This window comes from Manis pentadactyla, chromosome 5 (assembly GCF_030020395.1).
Source record: "Manis pentadactyla isolate mManPen7 chromosome 5, mManPen7.hap1, whole genome shotgun sequence".
NCBI lineage: Eukaryota > Metazoa > Chordata > Mammalia > Pholidota > Manidae > Manis > Manis pentadactyla.
In genome coordinates, this window is record NC_080023.1 from 155,581,498 (window position 1) to 155,602,990 (window position 21,493).

Here is a 21,493-nt window from a genome sequence, read left to right on the forward strand (position 1 = left end):
GTGTGCAACAAACACTGGTGTAGCCATTGGGCCACATCAGAGGCAGGCTTTCCTTCTAGCCAGTGCACCTTGGCCAATGTGTCTGCTTCATTGTTCCCTGGGGATGCCAAAGGCAAATGGCCAGTCACATGATATACAGTAACAGTCTTAGCCTGAGCAGAGGTCCATAGGTCTTGCCACAACTCTTGCTCCCAAAGGGGCCAGTGACCAACCATTCAGTTGGCCTGATACCATGTCAGTAGCCACAGGGTCAAGCCCTGATAGACGGCCCAGCTGTCAGTGCAGACAACTATGGGGGAAGGCTCCTGGGTGATCATGAGCCATACTGCCCTGAACTCAGTCCATTGGCTGCTCTTCCCCTCTTCATCCTTCATCCATATTGTCTCAGTCTTAGGATGGAAAACCACAGCCCTCCACTTTGGGGGCTGCCCATAACTGGAGCTATCTGTGTATCAAGCATCTTCAGGTAGAGGGGCTTTTCAGAGTCTCGGCTACCAATGGCTCAAAAGCAAGTTCTTCCTGCTTTCCACTTGTATAGGTCACTGACCCCAATAAGCGTTGGAGTTCTCCACTTAAGGGGCTAGTAGAGGGGCTGTGCTGCTGTAAATATGTAAGTATTTGGCCAGTGTAAGTATCTGTGCCACACCACTCTGTGGCCTTTGGGTCCAGTCTTGCACCCACCCCGTGATGGAATAGGTGGTTATTACCTTGGTTGGAGCTGTTCTGGCAATGGGCTCTGTAGCCAACAAGGTGTGGTACACAACAGCCAGTTGCTTCTCTGTCAAGGTGTACCGAACCTCTGCTCCTTTGAATAGTTGTGACCAGAATCCAAAAGGGTATGAGCATTCAAGCCGCTGCCAAAGACCCCATCCATAACCATCTTCGGTTACATGAACATCTAGTTCACAGGGCCTTGATGCGTCCATTACATTCAAGGCCTTTATGGCCTTGCCTGGCCACTTGGCAGCAGTAAAAGCAGCTGCACATGTCTCATCCCAGTCCCACCTGGTGCCCTTTTGTATCAACCAGTATAAGGGCTTCAGAATTTGTGCCAAGTGAGGGATAAACACTCTCCAGTAGCCCAAAAGACCCAAAAACTCTTGTAATACTGCCACAGTTTTAAGGGTGGGGAAAGCCTGAACCTTGTCTGTAACTGCTTCAGGAACAACTTTAGTTTTACCCAACCAGACAACCCCCAAGAATTTCAGACAAACCAGGTTCCTGAACCTTGGTACTTACTGTTCACAGCCCATCCTTTTTCCTGTAGATGTTGCAACAGTCTAGGAACTGCCCCTTCTAAATGTGAAAGAGAATCACATGTGAGCATAATATCATCAGTGTATTGATACAGCTGCACTGTCTGCAGTTTCTTCCAAGTGGACAAGTCATGGGCTATAAGCCCATGACAGATGGTCGGACTGTGGAGGTATTCCTGTGGAAGGACAGTGAATGTCGACTGCCAGCCTTCCCACATGAAGGCAAACTGTTCCTGGCTTTCCTGTGCTATGTCAGTGGAGAAGAAAGCATTAGCAAGGTCTACTACATAATGATACATTCCCAGTTCATGGCTGAGGGTGTCCAGAATGTCTGCTGTAGAGGCAACAGCAGCATGCAAAGGGGGTGTGACTTTATTCATTTCCCTGTAGTCCACAGTCATATTCCAGGAGCTGTCTGGCTTTCTCACTGGCCACACTGGGGAATTAAAAGGACTATGAATGGTGTTTATGATGCCCACCATCTCCAACTCCTGTAGAGTTTCTATAATTTCCCTGTGCACCGCCAGGCAAGTTTTATTTATTTCAGATTCAAAAAGACATATGTACCCCTATGTGTATTTATTTTTAATTTAATTCTATTTTTTTTGGTATCATTAATGTACACTTACATGAACAACATTGTGGTCACTAAATTCCCCCCTTATCAAGTCCCCACCACATACCCCATTATAGTCACTGTCCATCAGTGTAGTAAGATAATATAGAATCACTACTTGTCTTCTCTGTGCTGTACTACCTTCCCCGTGAGGCCCATACATTATGTATACTAATCATTATGCCCCTTTTTCCCCTTTTCCATCCCTTCCCACCCATCCTCCCCAGTGCCTTTCCCTTTGCTAACTGTTAGTCCATTCTTGGGTTCTGTGAGTCTGCTGCTGTTTTGTTTCTTAAGTTTTTGCTTTGTTCTTATACTCCACAGATGAGTGAAATCATTTGATACTTGTCTTTCTCTACCTGGCTTATTTCACTGAGCATAATACCCTCTAGCTCCATCCATGTTGTTGCAAATGGTAGGATTTGTTTTCTTCTTATGGCTGAATAATATTCCTTGTGTATATGAGCCATATCTTCTTTATCCATCCATCTACTGATGGACACTTCGGTTACTTCCAATTCTTGGCTATTGTAAATAGTGCTGCGATAAACATAGGGGTGCACTGATCTTTCTCATACTTGATTGCTGCATTCTTAGGGTAAATTCCTAGGAGTGCAATTCCTGGGTCAAATAGTAGGTCTGTTTTGAGCATTTTGATGTACCTCCATACTGCTTTCCACAATGGTTGAACTAACTTACATTCCCACCAGCAGTGTAGGAGGATTCCCCTTTCTCCACAGCCTCGCCAACATTTGTTGTTCTCTGTCTTTTGGATGGCAGCCATCCTTACTGGTGTGAGGTGATACCTCATTGTGCTTTTAATTTGCATTTCTCTGATGACAAGTGATGTGGAGCATCTTTTCATGTGTCTGTTGGCCATCTGAATTTCTTCTTTAGAGAACTGTCTATTCAGCTCCTCTGCCCATTTTTTAATTGGATTATTTGCTTTTTGTTTGTTGAGGTGTGTGAGCTCTTTATATATTTTGGATGTCAACCCTTTATCAGATATGTCATTTATGAATATATTCTCCCATACTGTAGGATACTTTTTTGTTCTATTGATGGTGTCCTTTGCTGTACAGAAGCTTTTCAGCTTGATATAGTCCCACTTGTTCATTTTTGCATTTGTTTCCCTTGCCTGGGGAGATATGTTCAAGAAGAGGTCACTCATGTTTATGTCTAAGAGATTTTTGCCTATGTTTTTTTCTAAGAGTTTTATGGTTTCATGACTTACATTCAAGTCTTTGATCCATTTCGAATTTACTTTTGTGTATGGGGTTAGTGATCCAGTTTCATTCTCTTACATGTAGCTGTCCAGTTTTGCCAGCACCATCTGTTGAAGAGACTGTCATTTCCCCATTGTATGTCCATGGCTCCTTTATCAAATATTAATTGACCATATATGTTTGGGTTAATGTCTCGAGTCTCTATTCTGTTCCACTGGTCTGTGGCTCTGTTCTTGTGCCAGTACCAAATTGTCTTGATTACTGTGGCTTTGTAGTAGAGCTTGAAGTTGGGGAATGAGATTCCCCCTGATTTATTCTTCCTTCTCAGGATTGGTTTAGCTATTCGGGGTCCTTGGTGTTTCCATATGAATTCTTGAACTATTTGTGCCAGTTCATTGAAGAATGCTATTGGTAGTTTGATAGGGATTGCATTGAATCTGTATATTGCTTTGGGCAGGATGGCCATTTTGATTATATTAATTCTTCCTAGCCAGGAGCATGGGATGAGTTTCCATTTGTTAGTGACCTCTTTAATTTCTCTTAAGAGTGTCTTATAGTTTTCAGGGTATAGATCTTTCACTTCCTTGGTTAGGTTTATTCCTAGGTATTTTATTCTTTTTGATGCTATTGTGAATGGAATTGTCTCCTTGATTTCTCTTTCTATTAGTTTATTGTTAGTGGATAGGAAAGCCCAGATTTCTGTGTGTTAATTTTGTATCCTGCCGCTTTGCTGAATTCCGATATTAGCTCTAGTAGTTTCGGGGTGGAGTCTTTAGGGTTTTTTATGTACAGTATCATGTCATCCGCAAATAGTGACAGTTTAACTTCTTTACCAATCTGGATTCCTTGTATTTCTTTGTTTTGTCTAATTGCCGTGGCTAGGACCTCCAGTACTATGTTGAATAACAGTGGGGAGAGTGGGCATCCCTGTCTTGTTCCCGATTGCAGAGGAAAATCTTTCAGCTTCTTGCTGTTCAGTATGATGTTGGCTGTGGGTTTATCATATATGGCCTTTATTATGTTGAGGTACTTGCCCTCTATACTCATTTTGTTGAGAGTTTTTGTCATGAATGGATGTTGAATTTTATTGAATGCTTTTTCAGCATCTATGGAGATGATCATGTGGTTTTTGTCTTTCTTTTTGTTGATGTGGTGGATGATGTTGATGGATTTTCGAATGTTGTACCATCCTTGGATCCCTGGGATGAATCCCACTTGTTCATGGTGTACGATCCTTTTGATGTATTTTTGAATTCGGTTTGCTAATATTTTATTGAGTTTTTTTGCATCTATGTTCATCAGGGATATTGGTCTGTAGTTTTCTTTTTTGGTGGGGTCTTTGCCTGGTTTTGGTATTAGGGTGATGTTGGCTTCATAGAATGAGTTTGGGAGTATTCCCTCCTCTTCTATTTTTTGGAAAACTTTAAGGAGAATGGGTATTATGTCTTCTCTGTATGTCTGATAAAATTCGAGGTAAATCCATCTGGCTCCGGGGGTTTTGTTCTTTGGTAGTGTTTTGATTATCGCTTCAATTTCGTTGCTGGTAATTGGTCTGTTTAGATTTTCTGTTTCTTTCTGGGTCAGTCTTGGAAGGTTGTATTTTTCTAGGAAGTTGTCCATTTCTCCTAGGTTTCCCAGCTTGTTAGCATATAGGTTTTCATAGTAGTCTCTAATCTCTAATAATTCTTTGTATTTCTGTGGGGTCTGTCGTGATTTTTCCTTTCTCATTTCTGATTGTTAATTTGTGTTGACTCTCTTTTCCTCTTAATAAGTCTGGCTAGAGGCTTATCTATTTTGTTTATTTTCTTGAAGAACCAGCTCTTGGTTTCATTGATTTTTGCTATTGTTTTATTCTTCTCAATTTTATTTATTTCTTTTCTGATCTTTATTATGTTCCTCCTTCTGCTGACTTTAGGCCTCATTTGTTCTTCTTTTTCCAATTTCGATAATTGTGACATTAGACCATTCATTTGGGATTGTTCTTCCCTCTTTAAATATGCCTGGATTGCTATATACTTTCCTCTTAAGACTGCTTTTGCTGTATCCCACAGTAGTTGGGGCTTTGTGTTGTTGTTGTCGTTTGTTTCCATATATTGCTAGATCTCCATTTTGATTTGGTCATTGATCCATTGATTATTTAGGAGCGTATTGTTAAGCCTCCATGTGTTTGTGAGCCTTTTTCCTTTCTTTGTACAATTTATTTCTAGTTTTATGCCTTTGTGGTCTGAAAAGTTGGTGGGTAGGATTTCAGTCTTTTTGAATTTACTCAGGCTCTTTTTGTGGCCTTGTATGTGGTCTATTCTGAAGAATGTTCCATGTGCACTTGAGAAGAATGTGTATCCTGTTGCTTTTGGATGTAGAGTTCTGTAGATGTCTGTTAGGCCCATCTGTTGTAGTGTATTGTTCAGTGCCTCTGTGTCCTTACACTTTTTCTGTCTGGTGGATCTGTCCTTTGGAGTGAGTGTTGTGTTGAAGTCTCCCAAAGTGAATGCATTGCATTCTGTTTCCTCCTTTAATTCTGTTAGTATTTGTTTCACATATGTTGGTGCTCCTGTATTGGGTGCATATATATTTATAATGGTTATGTCCTCTTGTTGGACTGAGCCCTTTATCATTATGTAATGTCCTTCTTTATCTTTTGTGACTTTCTTTATTTTGAAGTCTATTTTGTCTGATACTAGTATTGCAACACCTGTTTTTTTCTCTCTGTTGTTTGCATGAAATATCTTTTTCTATCCCTTGACTTTAAGTCTGTGCATGTCTTTGGGTTTGAGGTGAGTCTCTTGTAAACAGCATATGGATGTGTCTTGCTTTTTTATCCGTTCTATTACTCTGTGTGTCTTTTGATTGGTGCGTTCAGTCCATTTACATTTACAGTGATTATTCAAAGTTATGTATTGCCATTGCAGGCTTTAAGTTTGTGGTTACCAAAGGTTCAAGGTCAGCTTCTTTACTATCTTACTGTGTAACTTAACTTGCTTATTGAGCTATTATAAACACGGTCTGATGATTCTTTATTTCTCTCCCTTCTTTTTCCTCCTCCTCCCTTCTTATGTTGGGTGTTTTTTTCTGTGCTCTTTTTAGGAGTGCTCCCATCTAGAGCAGTCCCTGTAAGATGCCCTGTAGAGGTGGTTTGCAGGAGGCAAATTCCCTCAACTTTTGTTTGGGAATTGTTTAATCCCTCCTTCATATTTAAATGATAATCGTGCTGGATACAGTAGTCTTGGTTAGAGGCCCTTCTGTTTCATTGCATTAAGTATATCATGCCATTCTCTTCTGGCCTGTAGGGTTTCTGTTGAGAAGTTTGATGATAGCCTCGTGGGTTTTCCTTTGTAGGTGACCTTTTTTTTCTCTCTGGCTGCCTTTAATACTTTGTCCTTGTCTTTGATCTTTGCCATTTTAATTATAATGTGTCTTGGTGTTGCCCTCCTTGGATCCCTTGTCATGGTTGTTCTTTGTACCTCTGTGGTCTGAGAGGTCATTTCCTCCCCTAGTTTGGGGAAGTTTTCAGCAATTATTTCTTCAAAGACACTTTCTATCCCTTTTTCTCTCTCTTCTTTTTCTGGTACCCCTATAATGCGGATATTGTTCCGTTTCGATTGATCACACAGTTCTCTTAAAATTCTTTCATTCCTGGAGATCCTTTTATCTCTTTCTGCGTCAGCTTCTGTGCATTGTGTTTTCTGTTGTCTGTTTTCTAGTCCATTAATGGCCTCTTGCATATCGTCCATTGTGTTTTGATGTCCTTCCAGAGATTGTTTTACTTCTGTATTCTCCCTCCTTAGTTCTTGCATATTTCTCTGCAAGTCCATCAGCATGGTTATGACTTTTGTTTTGAATACTTTTTCAGAAAGACTGGTTAAATCTGTCTCCCCAGGTTCCTTCTCAGGGGAAGATGTAGAAGATGTCGAAGCTGTCTGGGATAGTCTTGTGTGAATCAAATTTTTTTGCCTTTTATGTTGATAGGTCCAATGGTGATCTATTGACTCATCTGTCCGCTGGGAGAGCCAAGACTCTCCACTTGCTCCTGGCCTTTTTTTTTACTGGGACAACTTCGACCCCTAGTGTCTTGTGTTGTGCAGTTTCGTGTAGTCTGGGTGTCTGTATCTTGCCCGGCTGGTATCGAGGAAGCTCCCTTCCTGTGGGCGTGGCCAGCCTCAGGTTGCTGCTCTGCTATGGCGGGGCCCCGGAGGGGTAATGGACAGGGGTGCTGTTTGGCTGTTTACCTCCATGAGGGGTCTCAGAGCTGTTTCCCAGGGGGTTAGTGCGCCTGGAGTTCCCTGGAATTTCCAGCTGCTGGTCTGTGACCCGGGATGCTTTCGTCCAGCTGTGGGGTCCCTATCCCTTTAAGACTTTCAAAAAGCACTCACTTTTCTTTGTCACAGGGGCGCCGGCTTCGGGACCTGCTCAAAGGACTTACTGTCCTGTTTCCCTAGTGTCCAGGACCCCACGCATACACTGTGTGTGCGCTGTGGTGTGGATGGCTGGGGCTGGGTGTTTAGCAGTCCTGGGCTCCCTCTCCCTCCCCACTCCAACTCCTCTCCTCCCGCTGGGAGCTTGGGTGAGGGGCCTTGGGTCCCGCCGGGCTGCGGCTTGTATCTTTTGTATCTTACCCCTTTAACCAGGCACTGGGTTCTCACAGGTGTGGATGTAGTCTGGCTATTGTCCTGTGTCTTCTGGTCTCTCTTTTAGGATTAGTTGTATTTGTTGTATTTTCAAAAGTATATATGTTTTTCGGAGGAGATTCCCACTGTCCTACTCATGCCGCCATCTTGGCTCCACCAATCCAAGGCTAAATAGTTTTTACCAGTGAAAATCACAGTAAGGGGTAGTGGACCAATTAAATACCAACCAAGTACAAAAAATAAAACAAAATTAATAAAACTCATTATACACAAAGTCAGTTAAGGGATACACAAAAGGTGCAGGTTATGACATCTAATACATTAAGTATGGAGGAGGGAAAAGAAGAAAGCTTTCATCAACTTAATGTACTGCTATATAGTAAGGAAGCTATCCTTGAACTTATGATAACCACAAACGTAAAACCTATAATAGAACCACAGCAAATTTAAGAAGAGGGATCTAATCACAACACTAAGGAAAACCATCAAATAACAAAAGTGTATAAAAGAGGAAGAAAACAACAGAGAGAGACTTTAAAACAACATGAAAACAACTAATAAAGTCGCAAAAAGTATATACCTATCAATAATTACTTAAATGTAAATGGATTGAATGTACCAATCAAAAGGCATAGAGTGAAAGAATGGTAAAGAAACAAGCCATCTATATGGTGTCTAAGAGGGACTCATTTCAGAACCAAAGAAACAGACTAAAAGTAAAGGGATGGAAAAAGAGATTCCATGAAAATAATAGGGAGAAAAAAGCCAGAGTAGCAGTACTTGTATCAGACAAAATTGATTTTCAAAACCAAGAAAGTAACGAGACAAAGATGAACATTACATAATGATAAAGGAATCAGTCCGGTAAGAGGATATAACCATTATAAATATCTATGCACCCCACATAGGAGCACCAAAATATGTAAAGCAAATACTAACGAATTAAAGGGGAAATAGTTTGGCTCACATTCATTTCAGGAGACTTCAAAATAACACTCACATCAATAGATCATCCAGACATAAAATAAACAAGGATACAGGTACTGAATAATACATTAGATCAAATCAGATATGTTCAGAGCACTTCACCCAAAAGCATCAGGATACACATTTTTCTCAAGTGTACATGGAATGCTCTCTTGAATAGGTTACATGCTAGGCCACAAGAAGAGCCCCAGTAAATTAAAACACATTGAAATTTTATCAAGCAGCTTCTCAGACCACAGTGGTATGAAACTAGAAATAAGTTATGCAAGGAAAACAGAAAAGCCTTACAACACATGGAGGCTAAACACCTGTTTCTAAATAATTTATGGATCAGTGATCAAATTAAAAGAATAATCAGGAAATACATGGAGATAAATGAGAACAAAAATTCAACAGTCCAAATTTTGTGGGACACTACAAAAATAGTACTAATAGGGAAGTACATAGAAGTACAGACCTACCTTAAGAAACAAGAACAATCCCAAGTAAACAGTCTAAATACGCAGTTAAGGAAACTAGAAAAAGTAGAACAAATGAAACCCAAACTTAGTAAAAGTGGGACATAGTAAAAATCAGAGAAGAAGTAAATAAAACAGAGGAGAATAAAACTAAAGAAAAAATCAGTGAAGCCAAGTGCTGTTTCTTTAAGAAAATAAATGCCTAGTCAGACTTACCAAGAAAAAAAAGAAGAGCATACACAGACAAAATCAGAAACAAAGATGGTATAGTCACAACAGATGCATAGAAATATGAGGAATTATTAGAGAATACTATGAAAAATTATATGCCAGTAAATTGGATAACGTAGAAGGAAATGGACAACTTCCAAAAATATACGACCTTCCCACATTGACCCAGGAAGAAATGGAATATCTGAACAGACCAGTCACCAGCAATGAAATCAAATTGGTAACCAAAAAATCTCCGAAAAAATAAAATTACAGGACCAGATGGTGTCACTGCCAAATTCTACCAAACATTTAAAGAAGAGCTAATACCTATCTTTCTTAAAGTATTCCAAAAAGTAGAAGAGGAGGGAATACTTCCAAATTCATTCTGTGAGGCCAGCATTACTCTAATACCAAAACCAGACAAAGACACCACAAAAAAAGGAAATTACAGAGCAGTATCCCTAATGAACATAGATGCAGAAAGCATCAATAAAATATTAGCAAACCAAATTGAAAAATACAGCAAAAGGACTATCTATCACAGGCAAGTAGAATTTATTCCTGGGATGGAGGATGGTATAATATTTGTAAATCAAAAAGTATGATAAAACACATTAAGAAAAAGAAAGATAAAAACCACATGATCATCTCAATAAATGCTGAAAAAGTATTTGACAAAATTCAGCATCCATTCATGATAAAAACTCAACAAAATCATTACAGAGGGTGTTTACTTAAATATAATAAAGGCCATATATGACAAATCAGTAGCTGTCATAATACTTGTGAAAAGCTGAAAGCTTTTCCTCTGAGATCGGGAACAAATGAAGGATGTCTCATTTCACATTCAACATAGTACTCGAGGTCTTAGCCACAGTAATCAGACAAGACAAGACAAGACAAGACAAAAGGCACCCAAATTGGTAACAAAGAAGTTAAAGTGTTGTTATTTGTAGATGGCATGATATTTTACATAGAAAACCCTAAACACTCTACCAGAAAACTATTAATAGGGGGATTCATCAAAGTTTCAGGATACAAAATTAACATGCAGAAATGTGTTGCATTCTTATATACTAACAAAGAACTAGCAGAAAGAGAAATCAGAAAAATGTCTCCATTTACAATTGCATCAAAAGGAATAAAATACCTAGGAATAAACTTAACTGAGGAGGTACAAGACCTGTACCCTGAAAACTATAAGACACTCATGAGAGAAATTAACGAGACACAAATAAACAGAAATCTATCCCATGCTCACTTATAGGAAGAATTAATATTGTCAAAATGGTATCCTGCTTAAAGCAATTTACAGATTTAGTGCAATCCCTATCAAAATATCAATAGCATTCTTCATTGAACTAGAACAAATAGTTCTAAAATTCATATGAAACCACAAATGACCCCAAATAGCCAAAGCAATCCTGAAAAAGAACAAGGCTTGGGGGTTACACTCCTTGACTTCAGGCTGCATTATAAAGCTAAATTAATCAAAACAGTTTAGTACTGGCAGAAGAACAGTCCCAAAGATCAGTGGAACAGAAGAGGGAGTCTAAATGTAAATCCATGCATATATAGTAAATTAATACAAAGTAGCTATGAATATGTAAGTAGCAAAAAGATCGACTCTTCAATAATTGGTGTTGGGAAAACTGGACAGCTACATGCAAGAGACTGAAACTGGATTATTGTCTAACTCCATACACAAAAATAAACTCAAAATGGATCAAAGACCTGAATGTAAGTCATGAAATCATAAACTCTTGGTAAAAATCTCTTGAATATAAACATGAGCTACTTCTTCATGAACATATCTCCCCAGGCAAGGGAAACATAAGCAAAAATAAACAAGTGGGACTATATCAAACTAAAAAGCTTCTGTACAGCAAAGGACACCATCAGTAAAACAAAAGGACATCCTACAGTATGGGAAAATATATTCATAAATGATAGATCCGATAAGGGGTTGACATCCAAAATATATAAAGAGCTCATGCACCTGAACAAACTGAAAGCAAATAATCCAATTAAAAAAATGGGCAGAGGAGCTGAACAGACACTTCTCCAAAGAAGAAATTCAGATGGCCAACAGGCACATGAAAAGTTGCTCCATATCGCTAATCATGAGAGAAATGCAAATTAAAACTACAATGAGATATCACCGCACACCAGTTAGGATGGCCAACATACAAAAGACAAAAACAACAAATGTCAGTGAGGCTGTGGAGGAAGGGGAACCCTCCTACACTGCTGGTGGGAAGGTAAATTAGTTCAACCTTTGTGGAAAGCAGTATGGGGGTTCCTCAAAAAACTCAAAATAGAAATACCGTTTGACCCAGGAATTCCACTTTTAGGAATTTACTCTAAGAATGCAGGAGCCCAGTTTTAAAGAGACACATGCACCCCATGTTTATTGCAGCATTATTTACAGTAGCCAAGAAATGGAAGCAATCGAAGTGTCCATCAGTAGATGGATAAAGAAGATGTGGTACATACACGAATGGAATGTTATTCAGCCATCAGAAGAAAACAAATCCTACCATTTGCAGTAACATGGATGGAGCTAGAGGGTATTATGCTTAGTGAAATAAGCCAGGTGGAGAAAGACAAGTACCAAATGATTTCACTCATCTGTGGAGTATAAGAACAAAGAAAAAACTTAAGAAACAAAACAGCAGCAGACTCACAGAACCCAAGAAAAATTAAGTTATCAAAGGGAAGGGGGCTAGGGAGGATGGGTGGGAAGGTAGGAATAAGGGGAATAAGGGGCATTACGGTTATTGCACATAATGAAGGAGAGGGTATGGTGAAGGCAGTATAGCACAGAGAAAACAAGCAGTGACTCAATAGCATCTTACTATGGTCGCTAATTGACAGTGACTATAATGGGGTATGTGGTGGGGACTTGATCATGGGGGGAATCTAGTAACCACAGTATTGCTCATGTAATTGTATATTAATGATACTAAAAAAAAAATTTCTTGAACATAAACTTGACTAGTTTTTCCTGGCTACATCTTGAAGAAGGGAAATAAAATAAAAATGACCAAGTGGGACTACATCAAACAAAAAATCTGTACAGCAAAGGACATCACCATAAGCAGGACAAAAAGGCATCCTACAGTGTGGGAAAATATATTTGTAAAAGATTTATGTGATAAAGGGTTAACATCCAAAATATGTAAAGAATTCATATGCCTCAATGCCCAAAAAACAACCCAATTAAAAAATGGGCGGCAGACCTGAACTATGTCCAATTAAGAAGTACAGGTGGCCAAACAGGCACATGTAAAGGTGCTCCACATCACTAACCTTTAGGGAAATGCAAATCAAAACCACAATGGTAACACATTTCACACCAGTCAAAATGGCACTGTCCAAAAGACAAATATGAAGTGTTGGTAAGGATGTGGAGAAAAGTAATCCTTGTACACTGTTAATGGGAATGTAAATTGTTGCAACTGCTGTGGAAAGATGTATGGAGATTTTTGAAAAACTAAAAATCGAAATACCATTCAACCCACTAATTCCACTTCTAGGAATTTACTTGAAGAAAACAAAATCCTTGATTCTTAAAGATATATGAACCCCTATATTTATTGCCTCATTATTTTCAGTAGCCAAGATACGGAAGCAGACTAAATGTCCCATCAATAGATGAATGGAAAAGAAGTTTTGGTACATATACACAATGGGATATTATTTAGCCATAAAAAGGATATTCTGGTATTTGCAACAACATGGATTGATCTAGTGGGAATTATGCTAAGTGAAATAAGCTAGATGTAGAAAGACAAATACCATATGATTTCACTTATTTGTGAAATATGAAAATAAAGCAAAACAGAATGAACAAAACAGTAGACTTTCGGACACTTGAGAAATGACTAATGGTTACCATGGGGGAGTAGTTAGGGGTGCATTAGTGGAGAGGGCAAGGGGGTAAAGGTGCACAAATCAATTATAAATTGGTCACTGGGATAGTAACACAGAATGGAGAATATACTGAATGGTTCTGTGACATCTTTTATGTTGACATATAATAACTGCACTAGTCGGGCTCAGGATTTAATAGTATGGGAAACTGTTGAACCACTGTGTTGTATATTTGAAACCAATATAAGATTGTGTATCAATGATACTTCAATAAAAATATAAAAAACTAAAAAAAAACATAGAGGAAAAGGCATTCCTAGCTAAAAGAACAGTTAATACAAAGGTTGTAGGTCTGGAATCAACTCTGTATTTGAGAAATTGAAAGCCAGACTTGAAGTGAGTGAGGAAGAGAATGATAACAGATCAAGTCAGAGAGTCATTTATTGGTGGAATGTAGTGGTTCTTCTGAAGTAAGCCATGATAAGGAGTTTAGATTCTATTTTCCATGAGATTGCAAGTTATTGGGTGTTCATGGCAGAGTAGAGCATGACCTAACGTTCCTTTTGAAAAGAGTGCTCTAGTTAAGTTTGTGGAATATGGATCGGGAGAGGGTGAGGGAGCGGAGAACATTTGCAGAGGCAGAGAGACCAGTTTGACTTGACTTGTAATTTGTTGATAGGGAAGGAATGGATGTTTGTAGCTTGAACTAAGATGTTTAGGAAGAGAAGGAGCAAAGCAGATATGTATTTTAGGGTATATAATAGTGTGTATTTTGCAGGTAGAATCACTAGAACTTGTTGGTGAGGGAGATAATACTGTATCTTTGGCTAGAGCAGTTGGTTGGAAGGTGGTACTATTGAGACTAGGATGAGTGTGCCCAGGTGTAGAGCGTTTCAATTTAGTAATTTTAATCATGTAGGCAGTTATAAATAATGTTCAAACCTAAGAGTCTAGAGCTTCGGGGGTGGGAGGAGGAAGATGAGACTTAAAGTGTACATTATCTATTGTGTCTAATTTATCTTCCTTTTAAAAATTTTACAAGTGATCGATGATAACATGTTCACTTTTAAAAACCTCAAAGAGTATATATATATAAGAGAAGTTCATGATCACTACCTTTAATATGCACACCCTTTCCCCACAAATGTAACCACTTACCAGTTTGGGTTACATACTTTTTCTGCATTATTATATGTACCTATAGGAATATATAGTATATAGTTTTTTTTGTTTGCAAAAATTATAGTGTATGTATTTAGTGACTTAAAAGTTTTTCTTGAAGTTATTCCATTTTAGTCATTAATAAGTTGTTTTAATGGCTGCACAGTATTCTGTGGTATGTATATGTGATTTATTTAACTGGCTTGCAATTGATATTTAGGTGTTCCTATAGTTCTTCCCTTTTTTACTATTATACAAGTGGTAATCTTTATCCTTTTCCAGAATGTAAAATACTTAATAAATTTTGATTATGTAAAACAAGTATGTGTAAGTACATAAATTATGAAAATTGCTGGCATGTTTTTGCAGAGCATCCTACAGTTCCACCTCAGTGATTCTCTGTAAAATCTGGAGAGAATCACTGTTCCTGAAACTTAGTTTATACTTTCATTAATCTTTTCAACATGAAGTTAATTTGAGTTTTTAAGTATTCTATTTTATTTTATATTTATTTTCTTTGCATCTTTGTAATTAAAGTAATTTAGAATAAATACACTGTGCCATTAAAAAAGGTATTTTTTCAGCAATAAGCTGTTGATAAGGTCAGGTAATATTTTATCATGTGTCAAATCAGCACCCAGATAGTTGACTTTTCTCAGTGCTTCTTAATTTACTTGTCTTGATGTCATAATTCTGTGGCAGTCTTTTGGGTATTGAAGAGAAGATAATAACGTGGTAATGATGTATTAGGGCTCTTTCTAAAACAAGTAGTTGGAAACAGAAGAATATCCTATGCAATGTCAAGGCTTTTATGTTATATTTCTTTTATATTCTGGATAATTTTTAATGAACTCATTTATGCTGTATGCCTTCCCTGTTTAAAATAAAAGGCCTTTTATTAAATTGTAGGTTATAAAACATCTGAAATGGCGTAACTTAAATAAACAAGGAACGTGAAAAAGAAAACATATTACTAGGCCAACAGAATGACCTAGGCACCACAGTTAAGGCCACAATTTTAGTTTTGAGCATATTCATCTTTATGTCAAGGAATAAAATGTACTAGATTTTATAGAGTTCATCTTGGTAAAACTTACTGTTTCATTTCAATTTGTCAGATTTGTGAAGACATCAGAATAGTTTCATATTTAGAATTTCTGATGGAAAACTAATTTTGTGTAAAAACAAGGCAGTGTTTATAGTTTTTTCTTCTTTTTTTAAAATTTATTTATTTATTTATTTTGTTGTCATTAACCTACAATTACATGAAGAGTATTATGTTTACTAGGGTCCCCCCTTCACCAAATCCCCCCCACAAACCCCATTACAGTCACTGTCCATCAGCGTAGTAAGATGCTGTAGAATCACTACTTGTCTTCTCTGTGTTGCACAGCCCTCCCCATGCCCCCCACCCCCAAATTATACATGCTAATCGTAATGTCCCCTTTCTTTTTCCCCATCCTTATCCCTCCCTCCCCTCCCTTTCTCCCCAGTCCCTTTCCCTTTGGTAACTGTTAATCCATTCTTAGGTTCTATGATTCTGCTGCTGTTTTGTTCCTTAAGTCTTTCTTTGTTCCTATAGTCTTTGGGTTTGAGGTGAGTCTCTTGTAAGCAGCATAGAGATGGGTCTTGCTTTTTTATCCATTCTATTATTCTATGTCTTTTGATTGGTGCATTCAGTCCATTTACATTTAGGGTGATTATTGAAAGATATGTACTTATTGCCATTGCAGGCTTTAGATACATGGTCACCAAAGGTTCAAGGTTAGCTTCTTTAGTATCTTACTGTCTAACTTAACTCACTTATTGAGCTATTTTAGACACTGTCTGGTCATTCTTTATTTTTCTCCCTTCTTATTCCTCCTCCTCTGTTCTTTATATGTTGGTTGTTTTATTCTGTGCTCTTTTGTGCTTCCTTTAACTGCTTTTGTGGGTAGTTGATTTTATTTTTTGCCTTTAGTTAGTATTTGGTTGCTGTGATTTTATTTTGTCTGGTGACATCTATTTAGTTTTAGAAGTGCTACCATCTAGATCAGTCCCTCTAAAATACCCTGTAGAGGTGGTTTGTGGGCGGCAAATTCCCTCAACCTTTGCTTGTCTGGGAATTGTTTAATCCCTCCTTCTGTTGCAGTGCATTAAATATATCATGCCATTCTCTTCTGGCCTGTAAGGTTTCTGTTGAGAAGTCTGATGATAGCCTGATGGGTTTTCCTTTGTAGGTGACCTTTTCCCTCTCTCTAGCTGCCTTTAAAACTCTGTCCTTGTTCTTAATCTTTGCCATTTTAATTATGTATCTTGGTGTTGTCCTCCTTGGATCCTTTCTGTTGGGAGTTCTGTACACTTCCATGGTCTGATCGATTATTTCCTCCCCCAGTTTAGGGAAGTTTTCAGCAATTATTTCTTCAAATACTCTTTCTATTCCTTTTTCTCTCTTCTTCTTCTTCTGGTACCCCTATAATGTGGATCTTGTTCCTTTTGGATTGGTCACACAGTTCTCTTAATACTGTTTCATTCCTGAAGATCCTTTTATCTCTCTCTGCGTCAGCTTCTGTGCGTTACTGTTCTCTGGTTTCTATTCCATCAGTGGCCTCTTGCGTCTTATCCATTCTGTTTATAAATCCTTTTGGAGATTGTTTCATTTCTGTAATCTCCCTCCGGACATCTGTGATCTCCCTCTGGACTTCATCCCTTAGCTCTTGCATATTTCTCTGCATCTCCATCAGCATGGTTATGAGCTTTATTTTTAATTCTTTTTCGGGAAGACTGGTTAGGTCTGTCTCCTTCTCAGGGTTTGCCTCTGTGATCTTGGTCTGTATCAGTTTCTTCTGCCTTTTCATGGCGATAGATATATTTGTGGGGAGCTGGCACATGTGTTGGGTAAGAGAAAGTCCCTTCTTGCCAGTTTATGGCCTTCCTCTCCTGGGAGAACAGCGGCCTCTAGCGGCTTGTGCTGGGCAGCTGTGTGCAGACGGGGCTTCTGATCTTGCCTGGCTGCTATGGAGGTTATTTAGCTCTGCAGTTGCTGTGGCTGTGGCTGGCCTCAGGCTGCTGCTCCAATATGGCGGAGCCGCGTCAGAGGGGGAACAGGCGGGAGGCTGTTCATCACAGTGAGGGGCCTCCAAGCTGCGCTGTGGGGGTTCGAGCACCCAGAGCTCCCTGAGGTTTGCAGCTGCTGGTCTAAGTGTCCCAGGGCACTTCCGTCCAGCTGTGGGGTCCCTGTCCCTTTAAGAATTTCAAAAAGCACTCGCTTTTCTTTGTCCCAGGTGCGCCAGCTGTGGGGACCCGCTCACAGGTCTTACTATCCTGTTTCCCTAGTATCCAGGACCCCACGCATGCACTGTGTCTGCGCTCCAGGGCGGATGGCTAGGGCTGGGTGTTCAGCAGTCCTGGGCTCCCTCTCCCTCCCTGCTCCGACTCCTCTCCTCCCACCGGGAGCTGGGGTGAGGGCGCTCGGGTCCCACGGGTCCCACTGGGCCGCGGCTTGTATCTTACCCCCTTCGCGAGGCACTGGGTTCTCGTGGGTATGGATGTAGTCTGGCTGTTGTCCTGTGTCTTCTGGTCTCTCTTTTAGGATTAGTTGTATTTGTTATATTTTCAAAAATATATGTAGTTTTGGGAGGAGATTGCTGCTGCTGTACTCACGCCGCCATTTTGGTTCTCTCTCTCCTATAGTTTTAAGATACTTTGCCTTTCTGTATTTGTATAGTTCTTATACAGTACCTGGCACATAGTAAGTGGTAAGTAAATCTTTACCTTGACCCACTCATTATATTTCTTATATTATTATCCAGCCCCCAAAAGCCTAAGAACAGATTTTTATTTTATTTTAAAAGCATATTTAGTTTAATCCAAACACTATTAATGATAAGTAGCAAACATTTACAGAGCATTTTTTCACATATATAACCTATTAAATCTTTACAACACTCTGAGAGGTAGGGGTGGTGTTAGCCCAATTTTTCTAACAGGAAATTGGGACCTAGAGAGGTTACGTAACTCAAGTAGTATTGTATGGTAAGTGTCATAGTCAGGAATCAAGCCCCAGTGTTATAAAATCTTTGTTATGTGGAATTACACTATTTCCACATGGGGATTAATTCTTCTATGGTTAGGGCCTGAAGAATATATGTTAGCATTGTTCATTTAGTATAATTCAATAGCCATTTCTTTGTTCTTTTTATTGAAGAGATAAAATGTTTGCTATGTGTCAGGCACTGTTTGAGCTCTGGGTTTCCTCAGTGAACAAAACAGATCCCTGCTCATGTGGAGTTCATATTCTGGCCCGGAGAGTAAAAACCAGTGAACGTAACTACAAGTAAATTGCTGAATATACTAGGTAATACATTTCTGTAGAAGAAAAAAATGTCCAGGATAGGTGAAACCTACTATAGTATTGTCAAAAGCACAAGTAGAACAGAGGCCCTAAGGCTAGAAAATGCTGCCATATATAAGAAAAAAAAGGAGGTAGGTACCTGAGTAGGGGAGGAGAGTAGAAGGAAATAAGATCAGGAATTTGAAAGCAGGGGAAGCATGCTACAGAGTCTTTTAGGTCATTGTAAGGTTTAGGTTCTTACTCTGAGTAAACTGGAAAGTCTCCAAGGTTTTGAACAATTTGATAAGAGTCATCCTGGTTGTGTTGAGAATAGGTACTGAGGCTAGAAAAGGGTAGAAACAGGGAGTACTTTTAGGTTATTGTAGTAATCTAGGAGAGGTGTGATCTAGGAAAAAGATGTCTGCTTAGCAGAGGTTGCTCTGAATAGATGGGTGGTAGAAGTGGTTAGAAATGTTTGGGTCTGGATATATTTTGCAAAGAAGAGACAACAGAATTTGCTACCAGGTTGGAAGGGAAATACCAAAGAAGGGAGTCAAGGATTCCTTTAATGTTTTTAGTCTGAGCATCTGAAAGGTTAGAGTTGCCACCAACTGAGGTAGTTTATAGGGAAGATGAGAAGTTCAGTTTTGCATGTTGAGTTTGGAATGTCTTTTAGATTCTCCAGTAAAGTTGTCAAAGAGTTTGGGAGTGTAGTCTGGGATAGAAATACAAATTTGGAAGTGTTGGTATATAAATAATATTTAGAGCCATAACACTTGTTGATATCTGTGAGGAAATGAGTACAGAGGGGAAGAAAAGAGGGAACCAAGAAGTGAGCCCTAGGTCACTCCAACAGTAAGAGAGGAGAGAGGAGAGAATTGCCAAAGGAGACTAACAAGGAACAATCAGTGAGGTAGGACATAAGCCTAGAGAATGTCTTGGTAACTTGGAAGAAAGCAAACCATCAAGGAAGGAATGGTCAGCCACATCAGATTTTGCTTATAGGTTAGGCAGAATTGAAAATTATATTTAGCCATGTGAGGCCACTAGTTATAATGTGAACTTCAGTGGGACATCGAATATATATATATATATATATATAGTATTTACAATTTTTACATGAAAATTTTTGATGTTTACAGCATTTCATTTGCCATGTTCAGGTTTGCTGTCCTATTGGTGGCATGTCTGACAGTGGATCACAGCTTGGTTCAATGGGTAGCCTGACCATGAAATCACAACTTCAGATAACTGGTAAGTCTTAAAAAGATCCACTACTTTACTTTTTTACCCCCTAAGGTAGAAAATAATCTTATGAGAAGAAAATCTTTCCTGGCTGTTACATGTCAGTGTTAAGTTGATAGTTGCTTAGTAAGTGGATGAACAAAATATTCAGGTACATAAAAATTAAATTTTTATTTCAGGATATTCTTGGATATTTTGCAGTGTTTTGTTTTTGTTTCTGTTTTCATTAAACATTGGTTGCTTGGGCAGTTGCTGTTGATTTTTGTTTTGTTTTGAATTAACAGCTTTATTGAGAGAGGATTCACATACCATACAGTTTACCCATTTACAGGTCAATGAATGTGCAAACGATCACCACAGTAAATTTTGGAACATTTTTACCGTTTTAGAAAGAATGAGCTACCCTTTGATAGTCACTCCTCAAAACTCCTAAACACCCTCTACCTTAGGCAAGTACGAATCTACTTTCTGTCTCTCTATATTTGCCTATTCTGGATATCTCCTATAAATGGAATCACATGTGTGGCCTTTTGTCTCTGATCTCTTTCACTTAGCATGTTTTCCGGGTTCATCCTTGTGGTAGCATATATTAATATTTCATTTCTTTTTATTGCCAAATAATCCATGTATGGCATACCACATTTTATTTATGCATTTATCAGTTGATGTATATTTGAATTTATCTGCTTTTTGTTGTTAATCAATAATGCTATGAACATTTGTGTATAAATTTTTGTGAAGATGCATGTTTTCATTTCTTCGAGTATATACCTAGGAGTGGAATCATTAGGTTATATAGTATACATGTTTAGCATTGTTAGAAATTCCAAAGTAATCTTCAAAGCATCCACACCATTTCACATTCCCATCAACCATATGTGAGGGTTCTTATTTCTTCATATCCTTGCCAATACTTGTTACTTGTCTTTTAATTATGGACATCAAAGTGTGTGTGAAATAGTATGTCATTGCAGGTGTGATTTGCATGTTTGTGATGGTTACTGACATTGAGCATCTTTTCATGTGCTTATTGGCCATTTATATGTCTTTTTTGGAGAAATGCTTGTTTAAATCCTTTGATTGCTATTACTACCTCACTAACATCTCTTCGTTTCTTTATACTAACCAAGTATATAACTTTCAGGTTAATATTCTTAATATGCCACCTGATATATTGCATTCCTGCTGAAAAATCCTCAGTGCCTCTCCTTGACTCGAGTATAGAATTTCTTTTGCCTGAGCTAAGACCTTACACAGTGTGGCTACATATGGTCTCTTTGTAGGTCCTTATATATTAACTATTTGTACTATCCAAGATGAGTCACAATCTTCTTCAGACATGCATGTGTCTCTATCACAGAGTGACACCCCAGTCTCTCTCCCTTTAGTTTAATGGCATTTCTTGATTATAGAACACTTACCATCCTCTTTATGGTATTGTAGTTTCTATGATACCTGGCTTATATCTGCCTCTGGATTATAAATACTAGGCCTCAAACCATATCCTTATTATCTTCC

The 21,493-nt window shown here is 38.6% G+C and overlaps 1 protein-coding gene across 4 annotated transcripts in view; it reads left to right on the forward strand.

The window, feature by feature from the left end:
* ITCH (itchy E3 ubiquitin protein ligase) overlaps positions 1-21,493 on the forward strand; it is a 156,666-nt gene that overhangs the window by 55,713 nt on the left and 79,460 nt on the right. For 3 of the 4 annotated variants that reach the window (XM_036902522.2, XM_057502925.1, XM_036902523.2), the window contains one exon: positions 19,894-19,984. In XM_036902522.2, coding sequence (XP_036758417.1) covers positions 19,915-19,984 — 70 coding nt within the window. In that variant the 5' untranslated portion in view covers positions 19,894-19,914. Of the gene's footprint in view, positions 1-19,872; positions 19,985-21,493 lie in introns of all 4 variants that reach the window. The other variant, XM_057502924.1, reaches the window with a different exon arrangement.